The sequence below is a fragment of the Myxine glutinosa genome, chromosome 8, assembly GCF_964187855.1.
Source record: "Myxine glutinosa chromosome 8, kmMyxGlut1.1, whole genome shotgun sequence".
NCBI lineage: Eukaryota > Metazoa > Chordata > Myxini > Myxiniformes > Myxinidae > Myxine > Myxine glutinosa.
The window spans coordinates 4,842,658-4,860,087 of NC_136268.1; the positions used below are offsets into that span (position 1 = coordinate 4,842,658).

Below are 17,430 nucleotides of genomic sequence, written 5' to 3' on the forward strand. Positions count from 1 at the left end.
TTGGCCCAAACCTTCCTTGGGGTCCAACTAACAATCCCAGAAGGGGTGCCCAAAAATCCGAACATGTTAATGACGTCACTTAGGCCACGCCCCTTTTTATATAGTACATAACTATGTCATAATAATTTCATATAAACATGTCAAGTTTGGTGTCAATTTAAAGCTCATGACATGTACATTGCCATAAATATACTTAAAATGTATTATTTTTCTTCAGAGGGTATCTATAGGTCACTAAAGGTCATTTAAGGTCATGGTCACATGGAAGGGTATGTCGATCTAAACATACTACGTTTGGTATCAAATTTTAAACATACTTTTGTTTAAACATGAAGGTTTAGTTTAAACATTTTAAACATATTTTAAACGTTTGGTATTTAAGAACTTGTAAATTTTAAACATTGGTAAACATACTACGGTTTTTTATGGCTAGCTTTCAGGCCTAGCATTCGGCTTGCAAACCAGACAAGAAATCTCTCATTTTAACGCTTAACATTATTATTTACTACGTGTAATGTCACTTGAATCACCAAAATACCAAGTCAGCATTGTCAAAACTATCTTCACAATCATTGAAATCCATCTCAGATGTGTTCGCGTGTACGTACCCGTGATCCACTCTTGGTACTGACATTTTCGCTCGATTTACGTTTAATTTAGCAACTAAACGCGTTTTCGCGGCAACCCAAAAATGCACTCATGTTTAATTAGAGAAACAAATGGACGATATGGCAAAATATGTTTAAAAAGAGGGCGTGGCCTATGACGTCATTAATCTGGTCGGATTTTTTTGCCACCCCTTCTGAAATTGTTCTGCACATCCCAAAGAAGGTTTGTGCCAAGTTTGGTGCTTTTGTCACAAAGTGCACGATCTTAATGAAAATTGGACCGAAGCAACTCTGCTGTCGGTAACTGCGGACATACCGGATGTGGAATTATGTCACGATCAAACAACAATCAACAAATCAACAATGCACTGCGCATTGAAGTCAAGTAATGTTCATAATCCCTTTCAGATCTCAATGGTTCAAAAATAACAAAACTCAGGTGTTCCAGCTCACGGCTACAGACACGTAAGCATCTGTAATACACGAATGCTTTTTAATCTCTCTCTCTAATCTATTTGGCCTCCTCGCTGCCACTCCACCAAATCACCTTGGACCAACCACACAGATCAGCACCAATGCATCTATGACGTCAACATATACAATGAGCACCACATGTGTCCCAGGACCAAAAAAGGCCAAACTCACCTTACTTAGGGGAAATCGAAAAACCTCTTCAAAATAGGCTGGCTGGCTGATGAGCAGCAGGTAGAAAGTCCAACTTCTGCAAAAATTTGCCACGATGATGGCGTACACAGGCATGGAGGTGAAAAACTTCTTCCATGGAGTTTTAAATTTCTGCAAAATATTTTCAATGAACACCTGGTTACGGCTTTCATCATCGAGCTCACCTGTTAGCACTTGCTGAGTCGCTTGTACCCGATATACAGTGTATTCAAATGAGAATGTCCTTGTATCCTTCCATCTGTCAAAATTGCAAGTGCAATATTTGTCCTGTCCAAATTGGAATATCTGTCCTGTCCAAATCCCACTTTCCCTGAGTTCACCACTTTTTCTCCAATTTTTAAAGCGGCCCTTCAGTGTTGATAACCGATTGTGACCCCATTCATGTGTTTCTGATATCTTATAAAAGGAGAATGTCCATGTATCCTTCTGTCTGAACAAATTGCAAGTGGTATGCCTGTCCTGTCAAAGTTGTCAGTAACTTGTCCGAATACCAATCTCTCGGTCAGCCGAGTCGAGAGTTGACCACCTTCCCTCCTATTCTTCAAACGACCTTTGAATATCGACAACCTCCGAAAATGGTGACCTTCCAAAAGGAGATCCAAAAAAAATAAATCCAAATCACAATTGTGTTTAATCACCAAAATTAGCATTAGGATTATTGTGAAATTAATGAAATATTGAATTTAAATATGAACACAAGATTCGGTACCCGAGCATGCTCTATCTATACATACATATATACATACATACATATACACATACATACACACACATAATATATACACACACATATACACACATAATATATACATAACATATACACACATAATATATACATAACATATACACACACATAATATATACATAACATATTGTTACGGACCGCGGATAAGATGTTGTTTTGCCGAGCGGATGGCACCGTGGCCGAACAGTTACCCCGACTAACCCGATTCCTGGACGTTGGCCGAAATCGCGCCACAGGTATTCAATTTGGAAACCTCTAAAGCGACTGAATGTAAACAGGAAGAAGAAGAAGACGTACAGAAGAGTAACAGGATTTATTATTTACACACACTAAGCAAAAGGAGCAGTCAAGGTTATATACAGGGAAAATGGAAAAAGCAGGTGACACAGTGCAAATATTAACTTATACAAGCTTAATTAATACCCAGGGACAAGACACACAGAACAAACTCACGTACACAAAAGGATGGAAAGGCAGGGATGGTTTGGGACAGCACAGGAGGGTCCAGGCAGATGGTAGGCGTCGAGGTCCGGCTCCAAGCGCGCGCTCCGATCCACGCTTTTGGGGTCGAGGCGAAAACCCGGCAAACACAGCCTCGCGTCTCACCGACCGGCGATAGGGCCTAGAGGGTGTCGGCCTATTGCCGCAATACAGGCACCCCCTCACGTCTCTCTCTCTCAGTCTTGCTAGATCACGCCTCTCGTTCATGCCTTCTCACCGACCTTGTCCCTACTTTGTTCAACTCTCATGAACCTTCAAGCAACTCCCTTCACAGAACTCTCACTTCAGACCTCCCTCTGCAGAACTGCTCGTGGGGCTCCCTCACTCATCTCTCCCTTGCGCGATCTTCGCACGCATATCTCATCCTCAAGCGCCGGTGTGACACGCCCTCGTCGGTTTCGGTACCGCCCTCCCCCCGTGCTCTGTGACCTTATATGGCAATGCCACGGGCTTGCCTCCTTATTTGGACATGGCGCCGAACGGCGCGCCCCTCGTGGCGAGCTACGGGCTTGTTCCCTTATTTAGGCATGGGGCTGAACAGCCCCGCCCCTCGTGGCGTGCCCTGGGCTTGCCTCTTCCAGGCGACCCCGCCCCTCCTGTTCAAACAGAGCACGGAGCACGTATTCACTATTTGCAGCGAAATGAGAGGGCACGCACCCCACGCTTGTGAAGCTGCTTTACCCAGAGAGGGAGTTTGGGCTGGGAAATGTAATTATTGAATGGGAGCTATTCTTATTTGATTCGGTGCAATGGAGTGTCAATTAATGGCCAACAGAGCCTCAAACTCACATAGAATAAAGAGATAACTACTTAGAAGGGCTTAAGATTGGCTAGGTGTATGCGATGAATTAATTAAGGGGGCGACCTTTGACCTTTACAATTATGGAGGTATTTACAACGATCATGACATTTACAAAGGGTGATCTTTACAACAATTACAAATCCACAACAATATATATATACACACACACATTTATACATACACATATACACTCACATACATATATACATACATATACATATATAGATACACATACATACATACATACACATATACATAACATATACACACATAATATATTCATAACATATTGTTGCGGATTTGTGTTTTTATAATAAAGGTTAATTTCCCCTCCTAGTTAGTACACTACAACATGTAGCCTCGTTTAAGCTCAGTTATTTCTTAGTAAATGTAAGCATAGACCTTTCCTGTGTTTACTTTTGCGTTGAGTAGGATAATGAGAATAAGGTCCCCATACGATGCTTCGATGCTTTTGGTTTTGGCGCGAAATGCCACGAGGCAGGCCTGAACAAGTCGACCAAGGCCGAAGGAAGGCAGAGGAGGAGCCAACGGTAAGGGCGAGCCGCCAATCAGGGCTCGAGGGGAGTGACTTACCACTGCGGCAAAAGGCGGGTTTGGAACATTCGATTCGGGCTAGGGCGGGGCAATATAACCCTGTGCACAGAGCCCACACCTCAGTTGAGTTCTCAGTTATGAGAGTGAAAGCGCTGAGTTCAGATCCCCGAGGAGTCAGATGAGATGTGCAGCCCATGAGAAGAGTTATGAATCGGAGTTGTGAGAAGACGCGCGTGAGATTGCGTTGTGTCGAGTCATATCGGAGGAACTGAATAACTCTGTGTATACGAATTTGCCCTGCTCCCCGCGCTCTGCGCAGTATTAAACGCGGCTGTAAAGAGAGACCCTCACCGGGCCACAAACGCGCGTATTTCCTTCTGCCTGCCTTTACTGATATATGCGCCGCAAGGATTTTCCCGCCTGCCTGCCTTCGCCGGGATACGTGCTGTGACCGCCAGAGGGCCACGCCGGGAGAGCTGTTCCTGTAGCGACCGAAGCAGGCACGTTCGGCGCGCGAACATCCTTCCTCCATCTCCCTGTGTGTATAAGTGGGCCCATTGTCTGGGATTTATTAAGACTGCTTAAGTTCTGCCCTGTGTCTCTTCTTCTACCAAATCATTGTAAATAGTGTAATAAATCTGTTCTTCCTTCTGATTCGACCGTCTTGTGTTTTCCATCATTGACTTAGCATGGTACGAATTAGATTCCTCTGATCGGGTTCTATAAGAAAGGTAACAGCATGGGTCACGTGGTACGCCATCCGCTCGGGTGTACGCAATCACGCGTGGTTCGTGCGAGACTCGATCCCCGCTCCCGCTGCGGCGTGGGTACTCAAGGTACATGCGAAATTGTCCCGAGACCATTTTCCACGTCTGCCCGGAAGTAGCGACTCAGTCTCACGGTTTCGAAGACCCAGAGAGAAAAAGGGGCTTAATCTCCCCTTTGTAAGGGAACGGGCTTCGGAAAACCGCAACAATATATACACACATAATATATACATAACATATACACACACATACATATATACATACACATATACACACACATACATATATACATACACATATACACACACATACATATATACATACACATATACACACACATACATACATACACATATGCATATATACACACATATACACACACATACATATACACACATACATATATACACACACACACACACACACACACATACACATACACACTTACAATGGCCTCATATGATAAAACACATGACTATAACTGGGCTTTTTAACCGATCGCTTTGAACACAGCAGTGTGCAGTTGTACCCCTGATATAATGAGAGTAATAGACAAGGACGGGCAATGTCATCAGACAAAACAACTACACAAAAGCTCCACTCTCCACCACCAGGCTATTTCAGACAACCAGTTACAAGGCCTGATGGTGGGTGCCTGAAGAGGCCTGCTGGAAGAAACCATGTTCGTGCCACGAGATGCGCGTATATTGTCCACATGTTATTGACAGAAATGATCCCTCGGTCCAAACAACGATAACACTGATAAAGTTTGGACCAACCTGCAATTCACTCCCCCATTATACCGCGGCATATTTCATACTCGCCGATGACGTCAATCAATGTGATATCTCAATTTGTTAAAGAATGTGCTTTGTGAATGAGTTCAAACATGGTGGGTGCACTAACCGCGGTCACACTGATCAAGCGTCCCGATTCACCGATACTCTTCTCGATGTACGTGCGTTCTTCCTCCGTAATGGTCGGGTGTTTGGTTGGGCTTTCAAAGGACAAGAGCAGCCAGAAGAAGAACCACAAAATCCCAAACGTGCCTGCACTCACAATGGAATTCGGGATTATCTATTTATTACATACGCAAATTTGGCCAAATTCTTCACACGCACACGTGGTAAAACAGCCCATACTGTATCGTATTACATCTACAATACATGTCCTAACTACATATCATAAGTATTGTTCCTAGAATTACACCAAGATACACTTTGACCTTCATAACAGTTCCTGGACAAGTACAATTGTTATAGAAGGAACTTTGGCACAACAGGAGGACATTCGGCCCATCATGCCTGTGCCACAACAACCACATCATCACCCATCAACACACAAAGTACTGACCATGCAAAAAAAGATGAAAAATAAAATCTAATGTTGCTTGCAATAATGATAATTGTAGAAGGGCGTATTTGATAGTACAAACCAAGCAAAGTACCAAAAAGGTATGTGTGTAGTATCTAATGAAAGTGAATTTCTTGATGAAATGTAAGTTTGAGAGAAATCAGAATGTGTACGAGATTTCACGACAAGAAAGTGCTTTGTTTGATTGTAGCAATAAATGGGAGGATTGAGAGAGAGGTTTGCACTCTTACCGTACACGTAGAACACACATTGCCAGCCTACATATTGGACCAAAATGCCAGCCAGGGGCATTGCCACCACAGCACCGGCATATGAACCTGCCAGAGAAACGAGGAGAATCTACATTGAATTATCGAGTAAGTAAATTGCAATAAAACAAGAAAGCGCAAATCAGAGATTGCAAACCATCGCCAGGATGTATTTTCAGTGGTTTTTAAGGCTTTTGTGTTAAAACAAATATGGCGGCCGAACCACGTGACCGATGACGTCATCATTATTATTTTTTTCCACGAATTTATTCCTAGATTTTGCTTGATCTTGATTGGATGAAGTTTTGTACTTGTCAAATTATGACGTCATAATGGAGGCACCCATGACATCATCATTCGCAGATGTTATTCCCCATGGAGAGTTCTTTACAATGAGCCATGTCTCAATTTTTTTCCATTCAGCGCTTTCACAGATATAGAGGTGCAAAGTTTTTCCGTTTTTCCGAGATGGTGGCCGAACCACGTGACCTATGACGTCATAATTATGATTTTTCAATTATACAGGTGGAGTTGCACCTATGGTGAAAATTTCCTGTCAATCGGACTATCGGTTGCAGAGAAAATCGTAATTATTCTGTGCGGACAAACAGACAGACGGTCTCAAATGCAATACCCTCTCCTCAGGTGAGGGTAACAAGGTAGGCAGTAAAGAAAAAAACATGGCGCAAGTTTGATGATTCCTGGACATCCTTCATTGGGCTGGGTACATACATGCTGCTCATAGACAGAGCACTTGCCAATTCACTGTTACAGACGGATTAAGTAGTCGACTTATGGACATTGATTGGACTCACCGCAGGTCTCAGGTGTTCACATTTATTCCAGGCAAACCCAGCTTTGTGACCACACCTTAACCTTCATCAGAGTGCAGGTTGATGTACAATAAAACGAGCACGTACTAAAAGCTACACCACAACAAAAAAACACATCAAAGCTTGCTGGTGCTTAGTAGAGAGCACCTTATCACTTTATACTCCCAAATGAATAGGAAGCATGTTATCGCCGGCACCATGACCACATTCAAAATTGCTGCCCTGGCTTCCTGGGTCGGAGTGGCGACCCCACCATGATTGTTGCCTAGGAACAGTTTCGGTACACCAACGGTCTGCATAGGTCATGGTACATGATGACGATGACTCCCAAATGTCGACATATATATACACACACACACACACACACACAGAGGTTTGACTACTAATCTACAAAGTTGCATTACAAACTTTATAGACGTGCTCACATTGTAATGATTCTGTACATACTTTATAGATGATCTAACATTCTAAATAGTACGTAAAATAGTACTAAATAGTACGTACTAGATATTCTAAAATAGTACGGCCAGTGACAAATGTGTTCAAATCAAATGACAAGTGACAAATGTGTTCAAACCAGTGACAAATGTCTACTGGCCCCGCCCCCATCAGGCTGATTGACAGACGTAGTCCCGCCCACTCCTCTTTTCCCTACCTTTTCCTTCACAAAATAATGCAGTTTGGCGTAATTTTCTGGGAATCCTTTCAAGTTTTTAAAATTACGATACCGACGGTGGCTGCACCAAGTAAGACTCTGTCGGAGGGTACCAGAGTCTGCCATTGAGAGAGGCAGCTCGGAAATATGTCGTGTGAACATAATTTTTATGAACGAGATGATTTTGTGGTTTTGACCGAACTCTGTTTTTTTTTATTGTTTTTTTTTTAACTTTTGCCATTGTCTGGAGAACTGAAAAGTGATCCCTGCCTCGACAATCAGCTGACCAGACCAGGTAGGCTCTCATATGTAACTTAAGTGACTTTTTAGATAAGATATTCCAAAGGTTAGTTTTGTATATAGCACATGGGACCGACATTTTTTCCATGCATTCCCCACATCGACAATATTATCCCACTCTCTGATAGTTGTACATGACTTGAAAATTGCATTCTTCTCGACAGGAAGCATTTGCAACCTCCATCACTTTCTTCGTACCAATCTTTATCAGTGAGCGCTATTTCTTCGGTATGAGAAACATTTTGTTCATTGTGTACTCGTTTTTATTCAAAGAAAAAAAAGAGCATCACCAAAAAATAATCGTCATTCAGTATGGTTTGTCTGCAGAGTTAAGGAGTCATATTTATTCCATAAGCAAATATAGCAGATGTTTCTGGCCATTCCCCTCCCGATGTGCCTCTTCATTCCTAAACTCTCCCAACCTTATTCAAATCTCCTCTTAGACTAGACGGATTTATGGAAAAAGGCCATGTACAAGCTTCTTGGTGCATGTTTGGGTGAAAGTTGGGAACCTCAGTTTTTAACATAATTAGGGTATGCCGAATTCGATTAACCCGGTTCCCAAGCCGAATTTTGAGATTTTGATCTTCTAATTAGCATAAACAAAATGGTCGCCAAAATGGTCAGGTCGTCTACAGGGACAACTGATTTGAATGCGCTGAGATCCACACACGAAGAAGCTGACACAAGGCTGGTGTTGCATGCTGTGCACAGCCAGTTTAAGACAGTTGTTGTGTCATCAAGGAACACCGACGGACATCTTTGGATGATGTCAGGTACGTCAAAGAAACGGCGTTATACACCAATTGATGTTGTTTTAAACAATCTACCGAGAAGTTTGTCCACAGCACTGCTACCATTTCACGCATTAACTGAGAGTGACACCACCTCCTATTTTGCAAATCACACCAAACGAACATCATGGAAAGTCTTCAAATAGCACCATAAACTGCTGAATAACTTGGGCATTGGTGAACTCACGGAGGAGACAATCAAATCTGCAGAAGCGTTCGTCTGCAGAATATATAATGTGCACAGGACAACCTCTGTTGATTCATTACGACATACAGTGCATTCAGAAAGTATTCAGACCCCTTCACTTTTTTCACATTTGCTTGTGTTGCAGCCTTATGCTGAAATCGTTTAAATTCATTTTCCCCTCATCAATCTTCACTCAAAACCCATAATGACAAAGACAAAACAGGATTTTAGAAAGTTTAGCAAATTTATTAAAAAGAAAAAACTGAAATATCACATTGACATAAGTATTCATACCCTTTGCTATGACACTTGAAATTTAGTTCAGGTGCCTCCCATTTCTCTTGATCATCTTTGAGATGTTTCTACACCTTGAATGGAGTCCACCTGTGGTAAATTAAATTGATTGGACATGATTTGGAAAGGCACACACCTGTCTATATAAGGTCTCACAGCTGACAATGCATGTCAGAGCAAAAACCAAGCCATGAGGTCGAAGGAACTGCCTGCAGAGCTCAGAGACAGGATTTTGTCGAGGCACAGATTTGGGGAAGCCTACAAAAAAAATCTCTGCTGCATTGAAGGTTCCCAGGAGCACAGTGGCCTCCATGATTCTTAAATGGAAGAAGTTTGGAACAACCAGGACTCTTCCTAGAGCTGGCCGCCCGGCCAAACTGAGCAATCGGGGGAGAAGGGCCTTGGTAAGAGAGGTGACCAAGAACCCGATGGTCACTCTGGCTGAGCTCCAGAGATCCTGTATGGAGATGGGAGAAACTTCCAGGACAACCATCACTGCAACACTCCACCGATCTGGGCTTTATGGCAGAGTGGCCAGACGGAAGCCTCCCCTCTGTGAAAGACACATGAAAGCCCACAGAATCTTGTTTCTCACAATCTGAGAGTCCTTTCGGTGCTTTTTTGCAAACTCCAAGCGGGCTTTCATTTGTCTTTGTAAATAAAGGTGGAAAAAGTCTGATTGAATGCATTTTAATTCCAGGATATAAGGCAACAAAAGGTGAAAATTTTGATGGGGGTGTAGACTTTCTATAGACAATGCATATAAATTAATGAATAAAGATCTCGTTTTTTTTGAGAAATGCAAAGCTCAATGAGAAAAAAAGGAAAGAAAAAAAACAACTAATTTTCACTTCCTCTCAAAGCAAGGCTACAAAATAATTATCATTATGAATAGACACAATGAAATGTGATGTGTTCACTGGTAAATCTGTAAAACCTTAATTATCCCACCCAAGAAAAATTATGAAAGCATAAAAACTAAGGGCAATCGTCGGAAAAGAGAACATGATGGTCATGCTACGAGCTGACCACCGCATGAAGTGTGAACCTTGAAACAAGGCAATGTGACCGGGACATAGTACTCAGACATGATAAATAAAAAGGGAAAGCGTGGCATTGCCAGTCAAGGTGTGGTACCCAGTGATTTTAGCCCAAATAACATGGAAATCAGAAAACTATCAAATAACCAGGACATGAAAAACGATGTCAAGAGACATGGAACCTGGAACCTGGGGAGTCAAAATAACATGGAAGTAGAAGATTCCAAGAGAACATGTAACCTGAGGAGTCAACATAACCTGAAACCTGAGCAGTCAATGGAACCTGGAACATGAGCAGTCAAGAGAACCTGGAACCTGAGGAGTTAGAACCTGGAATCTGAGAAGTCAATGCAACCTGGAACCTGAGGAGCCAATGGAATGTGGAGCCTGATAAGTCAATAGAACCTAAAACCTGAGGAGTCAATGCAACCTGGAACCTGAGGAATCAATGGAACCTGGAACTTGAGAACCTGTAACCTGAAGGTTCAAGAGAACTTGGAACCTGAATCAAGAGAACCTGGAATCTGAGGAGTCAATGCAACCTAGAGGATCAATATAACTTCAAACCTGAGGAATCAAGAGAACCTGGAACTTGAGGAGTCAATGGAGCCTGGAACCTGAGGAGTCAAGGGAACCTGGAACCTGAGGAGTCGAGAGAACATAGAGCCTGAGGAGTCGAGAGAACATGGAGCCTGAGGAGTCGAGAGAACATGGAGCCAGAGGAGTCGAGATAACATGGAACCTGAGGAGCCAATGGAATGTGGAGCCTGAGAAGTCAATAGAACCTGAAACCTGAGGAGTCAATGGAAGCGGAGGAGTCAATGGAACCTGAAACTTGAGTCGAGAACCTGTAACCTGAAGGTTCAAGAAGACCTGGAACCTGAGGGGTCAAGAGAATCTGAGGAGTCAATGCAACTCGGAACCTGATGAGTCAATGGAACCTGGAGGGTCAATATAACTTAGAACCTGAGGAATCAAGAGAACCTGGAACCTGAGTCAATGGACGCTAGAATCTGAGGAGTTAATGGAACCTGGAACTTGAGGAGTCAATGGAACCTGGAATCTGAGGAGTCAATATAACCTGAAAACTGGAAGCTGATGTTGTTTGTGGTGGTGAATCTGGTGATAGTCCAAGCAACTGACATATCTGACATATTCTCACTGGACATATCACGTGCCTTCGACACGGTCTGGCACCCAGCTCTGCTCACCAAACTCTCCTCCTATGGTATCCATGGAAATCTCCACTCATGGCTTGCAGACTTCCTCTCTGGTCATAGGCAATGTGTGGCCCTCAATGGATTTCTCTCATCTCCCCTTCCTGTTCTGGCTGGAGTTCCCCAAGGTAGTGTTCTGGGCCTTGTGCTATTTCTGGTCTTCATCAATGATCTCTCCAACTCTCTGGAAAATCCTCTCTATCTCTTTGCTGATGACTCCGCTATCTGCCGCTCCATTCCTCATCCCTCAGATCGGCAGTCTGCAGCCTCCTCACTCTCTGCAGATCTGGACAAAATCACAGACTGGTCAAACAAGTGGAACATGTCTTTCAATCCTGACAAATCTCACACTCTTACTATGTCTCACCGAAAAGACCGACTGGAAAACCCTCCCATCTACTTTCTCAACAATCCACTCCAAGAAGTTCTGTCGCTCAAGCTTTTGGTGATCTGTCTTGGGAAAACCACATTTCCAAGCTGGCCTCCAAAGCCAGTCGCCGACTGCGCATCCTCCGTCGTGCAAAGTCCTTCCTTGGCACACCTGAGCTCCTCACCACATACAAGGCTTTCATCCGCAACTCAATGGAATACTGTTCCCCCCTCTGGGCCGGTGCTCCTGCCTCACACCTAGCTCGGCTTCACGCTGTTGAAACCAAAGCGTTCAGAATCATTCATGAAGCTAACTCCGAGGGCCTTTCACTCACTCACCGCAGGCAGGTGGTCTTTCTGTCTTCTACCGACTCCTCTCCGGCATTTCTCCCCCAGCTCTGTCTGTGCTCTGTCCCCCCAATATTCCTTCAGGTCGCACAAGATCTGCCTGCAACCATCTTATGGTAAAACTGCCAACATCTAGGCTCTCTGCTCACCTTCACTCTTTCATTCCCCTTTTCTCCCGCGTCTGGAACAAACTCCCTTCAATCGCACTCCTCCCTCCAGGTCTTTAAAACAGCTGTTCACCACCATCTCTTATCTTCCCCCATCCAAAACCTTGAGCTTTTCTACCCCCTCTAATTCACCCCAGATACACTTTTTTTTAAAATTCCAACTTCTTTCCTGGAAGTCCTTGCAGTGGTCATATGTTCTATACCTTTCCCACCTCCCGCCAAGCCCTCCCCATCCCACATTTCTTCCGATGTCCCTGCTCTCAAATGTTGTGTTTGTGTCCTTCCCCCTCTCTCCCCATCTTGTCTACCGCTCCCCTTATTATATGTTTTATGTGTCGGTTTGACTTTTTGTGTGATTAATGTTAGCTTTCACGAGCCTCGATCTTGTATACAAAAAAAATTTAAAAAAATGGAATGATAGAGCAGAATCTCCCCGAGATTCGGGAAACTACAGCAAAAACTACTACAGTACAACAACTGAACTACAATTATATGTTGCTCAGGGGTTCAGGTACAATAATCAAACGAACCCTTGAAACAAAGGTAGGAGAATAAAGTCAAAACATCACAATCTCGTCCTCATAATGTGATCCAAGTAAAAAGAGAGGATACAGTATTTTTGGTCCTGTGAGGACTCCATTCCACCTTCTGAAACCGGTCGAAGGAAATTACAATCGATGAGAGAAGTAAAGGTAATAAGCAGGTAAAGTGTTAACAACGATACATTGTTGCCGAACTTTTGGTGTTTGTATCATTGTCTCCGAGTGTCCAGATGTCCTCTACAGAAAATATTATAATAATAAATGGTAATAAAATATAATAAGGGTTTTTATTGAAGGTTAACCATTTTTGGACCGTGCTCGTTGGAATCAAATCAAACATGGTCTTCGTTAAACACCGTCCTGGTTTCAAATGGCCACGACATCCCGATAAGGTTAACCTCGACATAAGGTTAACCTCATTTCAATGCAACTTCCCAAAGTCTTTTCAAAAAAATATTCCATGTGATGGTTATCGTCCACATTCCGGCATGAAGACAGTCGGCTTAAACGATCCTCTCCGAGCACTGCGTACTCCGTGATGCGGCACCCATCACCAGCCTTCGACGACCACAGTAGTAGTTTTATTAAAATCCGATTTTAGAGAGAATTTGGAACCAAGACGAAGACAGTTCACAGGTAAGAACGATGTCCCAGATTCCAGCATCGTATTGTGCTGTGCTGTATATAATTATAAAGTGTACTACGATATAGTACTATACAACGGTGCATATAGTGCACTGTATATAATGTCATACAAACATTGTAACAAGCAAAACGGACTGTGCACACACCTCCGCGTGCGCACACCAAGCCCGACTCATAAAATCTGCAGGATGTGGGCGTGGTCTCGGAAATCCACCGCAATTATGTGGGCGGTGTCCAACTCAAAGCCTCAACCAATCACATTCAGCCGTCCTTGAAAACGGCCTTGAGTTACGTCCGAGTGAAGCGTTTGTCGTTTCGAGCACCGGAAAATGAAAGCGTTTGATGTTGGGGTCTCGGCTCGAGGACCGGTACACATACGGATGCATGCAGGTGTGTAGGTCGGACAGGTGGGAGTGTAATAACTCACCGCAGAAAGCCATGGTGGCGAGCTTGCTGCGCTCCAACGGGGGGGCCCATTTACTCCAGATACCATGACATGCGGGGTACGTGACGCCCTGATGGGAGAGAGGAGGGAAAAGGAGAAGGGAAAAATGAACGAAACGAAAACGAGGAAACTCGAATGTAAAGGTGAAGATCAATTCCCTCCGTCGTCCATAGTCCACCGAAAAAAAGTTGGGAATCCGTTATATTCAAGGATTCGAGTCGCTGTTTGAATTCGTGTCGGTGCCAAATTCTGCTTCTGGAAGGTAAACTGAACCCCGAGAATTACCCACAAAGCACTACCAACAAAGGATTAAACCGATTTCGACACCACGTGGTACCAGTTGAGACCCGTTTATAAAGGTCGTTGATATCCGAGTCAATGAAAACGGTCACATTCACCTAGGACGGTGTAATACAGGTGTAACGGACAGGTGTACCTCGACCAGACCCTGGAGCACGCGCACGCAGATGACGCAGCTGTAGTGCAAGCGCGCCGCCGCCGGGATGAACATGTTCAGGATGGACGTCGAGACGATCGCAAGACCGAACACCCTGGACCGGGACACGCAGGGAGGAGGTGTCATCATCAAGTCTATATAAAGGCCTACCTCGCCGTTTGTTAAAACGAGGAGGCACAATCACACAAACATCACACCTCGATTGTCAATCGTCGACCATTCATTTGCGAGTGACGTCACAACAGAAGACGCGGTACCAGGTGGATACTTACCTGTTGGCTGCGAATCTGTTAGCGATGAATCCTCCGGGTATCTGCGTGACGATGTAGCCCCAGAAGAAGGAGCCGTGGATCAAACCCACGACCTCGGAATCCCAGCTGAACTCGGGTTCCTGCGGCACGAATCGCGGGGTCCCAGGAGGTGCGAGACCCCCGGGCGGGTTAGGGTCGCGCTCCGCTTATTCGCTCGAACGCACCGCGGCGGCGTGACGTAGCCTTAACGAAAACGTTACCGATGAAGGATGCAAAGATAAACTGATGAATTAATTTACCAATTTAGCAAATCAACGTTTTGTACAAATCAGCGTTAAAAATGTTTTTTTCGCAACATCCAGGTGAAAGTCATCATAATTAAATATAATAATACCTTTTATAAACAAATAAATCTCATTTTGAGGTGATTAAATAACAAATTTTCGTAACCCGAGCACATCGAGGACAAAACGTTTCGTTCATGAATGTTCTCATCACTCGGAATTCAATTTTTTTTATTTTTTTTTGTATACATAATCGAGGCTCGTGAAAGCTAACATTAATCACACAAAAAGTCAAACCGACACATAAAACATATAATAAGGGGAGCGGTGGCCAAGATGGGGAGAGAGGGGGAAGCACACAAACACTTGAGAGCACACAACATTTAAGAGCAGGGAGATGTGTGGGAGGGAGAGGGCTTGCGGGGCGGAGGCGTGGGAAGGGGGGAGGTGGGGGGGGAGAAGTATAAAACACGGGGGGGGGAGTGGGAGAAGTATAAACACAAGGACACCAGGGACTTCCAGGAAAGAAGTTGGTATTTCAGAAAAGTGGCTTTGGGGTGAAATTAGCGGGGGTAGAAAAGATCAAGGTTTTGGATGGGGGAAGATAAGAGATGGTGGTGAACAGCTGTTTTAAAGACCTGGAGGGAGGAGTGGGATTGAACAGAGTGAGGGGGTTTGTTCCAGAGGCGGGAGAAAAGAGGAATGAAGAAGTGAAGGTGAGCAGAGAGTCTTGATTTTGGCAGTTTAACCATAAGAGGGTTGCAGGCAGATCTTGTGCAACATGTAGGAATATTTGGGGGACAGAACCCAGAGAGAGCTGGAGAAACAAGGCCGGAGAGGAGTCAGTAGAAGACAGAAAGACCACCAACCTGCCTGCGGTGAGTAAGAGAAAGGCCCTCGGAGGTAGCTTCATCACGGGAGATTCCAATGATTCTGAACGCTTTGGTTTCAACAGCGTGAAGACGAGCTAGGTGTGAGGCAGGAGCACCAGCCCAGAGGGGAGAGCAGTACTCCATTGAGCTGCGGATGAAAGCCTTGTATGTGGTGAGGAGCTCAGGTGTGCCAAGGAAGGACTTTGCACGACGGAGGATGCCCAGTCGGCGACTGGCTTTGGAGGCCAGCTTGGAAATGTGGTTTTCCCAGGAAAGATCATGGCAGATAGTGAGACCCAAAAGTTTGAGTGACAGAACTTCTTGGAGAGGATTATTCAGAAAGTGGATGGGAGGGTTGTCCAGTCGGTCTTTTCGGAGAGACATCGTAAGAGTGTGAGATTTGTCAGGATTGAAAGACATGTTCCACTTGTTTGCCCATTCTGTGATTTGTCCAGGTCTGCAGAGAGTGAGGAGGCTGCAGACTGCCGATCTGAGGGATGAGGAATGGAGCGGCAGAGAGTGGAGTCATCAGCAAAGTGATAGAGAGGATTTTCAAGAGAGTCGGAGAGATCATTGATGAAGACCAGAAAAAGCACAGGGCCTAGAACACTGCCTTGGGGAACTCCAGCCTGAACAGGAAGAGGAGATGAGAGAAACCCATTCAGGGCCACACGTTGACTACGACTAGAGAGGAAGTCCCCCAGCCATGCATGGAGATTTCCATGGATACCAAAGGAGGAGAGTGTGGTGAGCAGAGCGGGGTGCCAGACCGTATCGAAGGCACGTGATATGTCGAGTGAGACAGCTCTAATTTCCTGTTTGGCATTGAGAACCTCCATCCATTGTTGAGACAGCAGAAGCAGCATGTCCAGAGTAGAGTGACCTGGTCTGAAACCAAATTGATGATCAGAGATCAAGCCATTGGAGAAGAGGAAAGATTTCATATCCGAAGCAATGATGGTTTCCATGACTTTGCTGATAATTGGGAGAAGGCTGATTGGTCTGTAATTGCTAGGAACTGTTTTTGCACATTTTTTGTGTAAAGCGGTGATGTTGGTTGATTTCCAAGCAGATGGCAGATGACCTTGAGCAAAAGAGAGGGTGAAGAGAACAGAGCGAGGGAGTGAAAGAGCGGAAGAACAGGATTTTAGGTCCCATGGGCTGATGCCGTCAGGTCCAGTTGCAGAATCAGGGTCGAGGGTTGACAGAAACTTTTCCACCTTGTCAGGAGGAAAGGACACAGAGTCCAGGAGCAGCTGGGTACAACTGGGTATGGTGGGTACAGAGAGGGATGGGTTTGGGACACAAGATTTAGAGGCAAAAACAGAGTTGAGGCATTCAGCTTTTTCACGTGCGGAGTCAGCTGTGTAGCCATTTGAGGTAAGGGAGGGGATGGAGGGGGAACAAACACCAGAAACAGATTTGACCAGACGCCACCAGGATTTG

At 44.5% G+C, this 17,430-nt stretch overlaps 1 protein-coding gene across 1 annotated transcript in view; it reads right to left on the reverse strand.

Moving 5' to 3' along the window:
* The window catches only part of SLC17A6 (solute carrier family 17 member 6), a 138,609-nt gene that overhangs the window by 113,838 nt on the left and 7,341 nt on the right, over nucleotides 1-17,430 (reverse strand). Inside the window, exons 3-8 of the mRNA XM_068123767.2 lie at nucleotides 14,850-14,968; nucleotides 14,557-14,671; nucleotides 14,103-14,190; nucleotides 6,267-6,353; nucleotides 5,569-5,711; nucleotides 1,254-1,403 (exon numbers count right to left, since the gene is read on the reverse strand). Of these exons, the coding sequence (XP_067979868.2) occupies nucleotides 1,254-1,403; nucleotides 5,569-5,711; nucleotides 6,267-6,353; nucleotides 14,103-14,190; nucleotides 14,557-14,671; nucleotides 14,850-14,968 (702 nt within the window). The remainder of the gene's footprint in view (nucleotides 1-1,253; nucleotides 1,404-5,568; nucleotides 5,712-6,266; nucleotides 6,354-14,102; nucleotides 14,191-14,556; nucleotides 14,672-14,849; nucleotides 14,969-17,430) is intronic.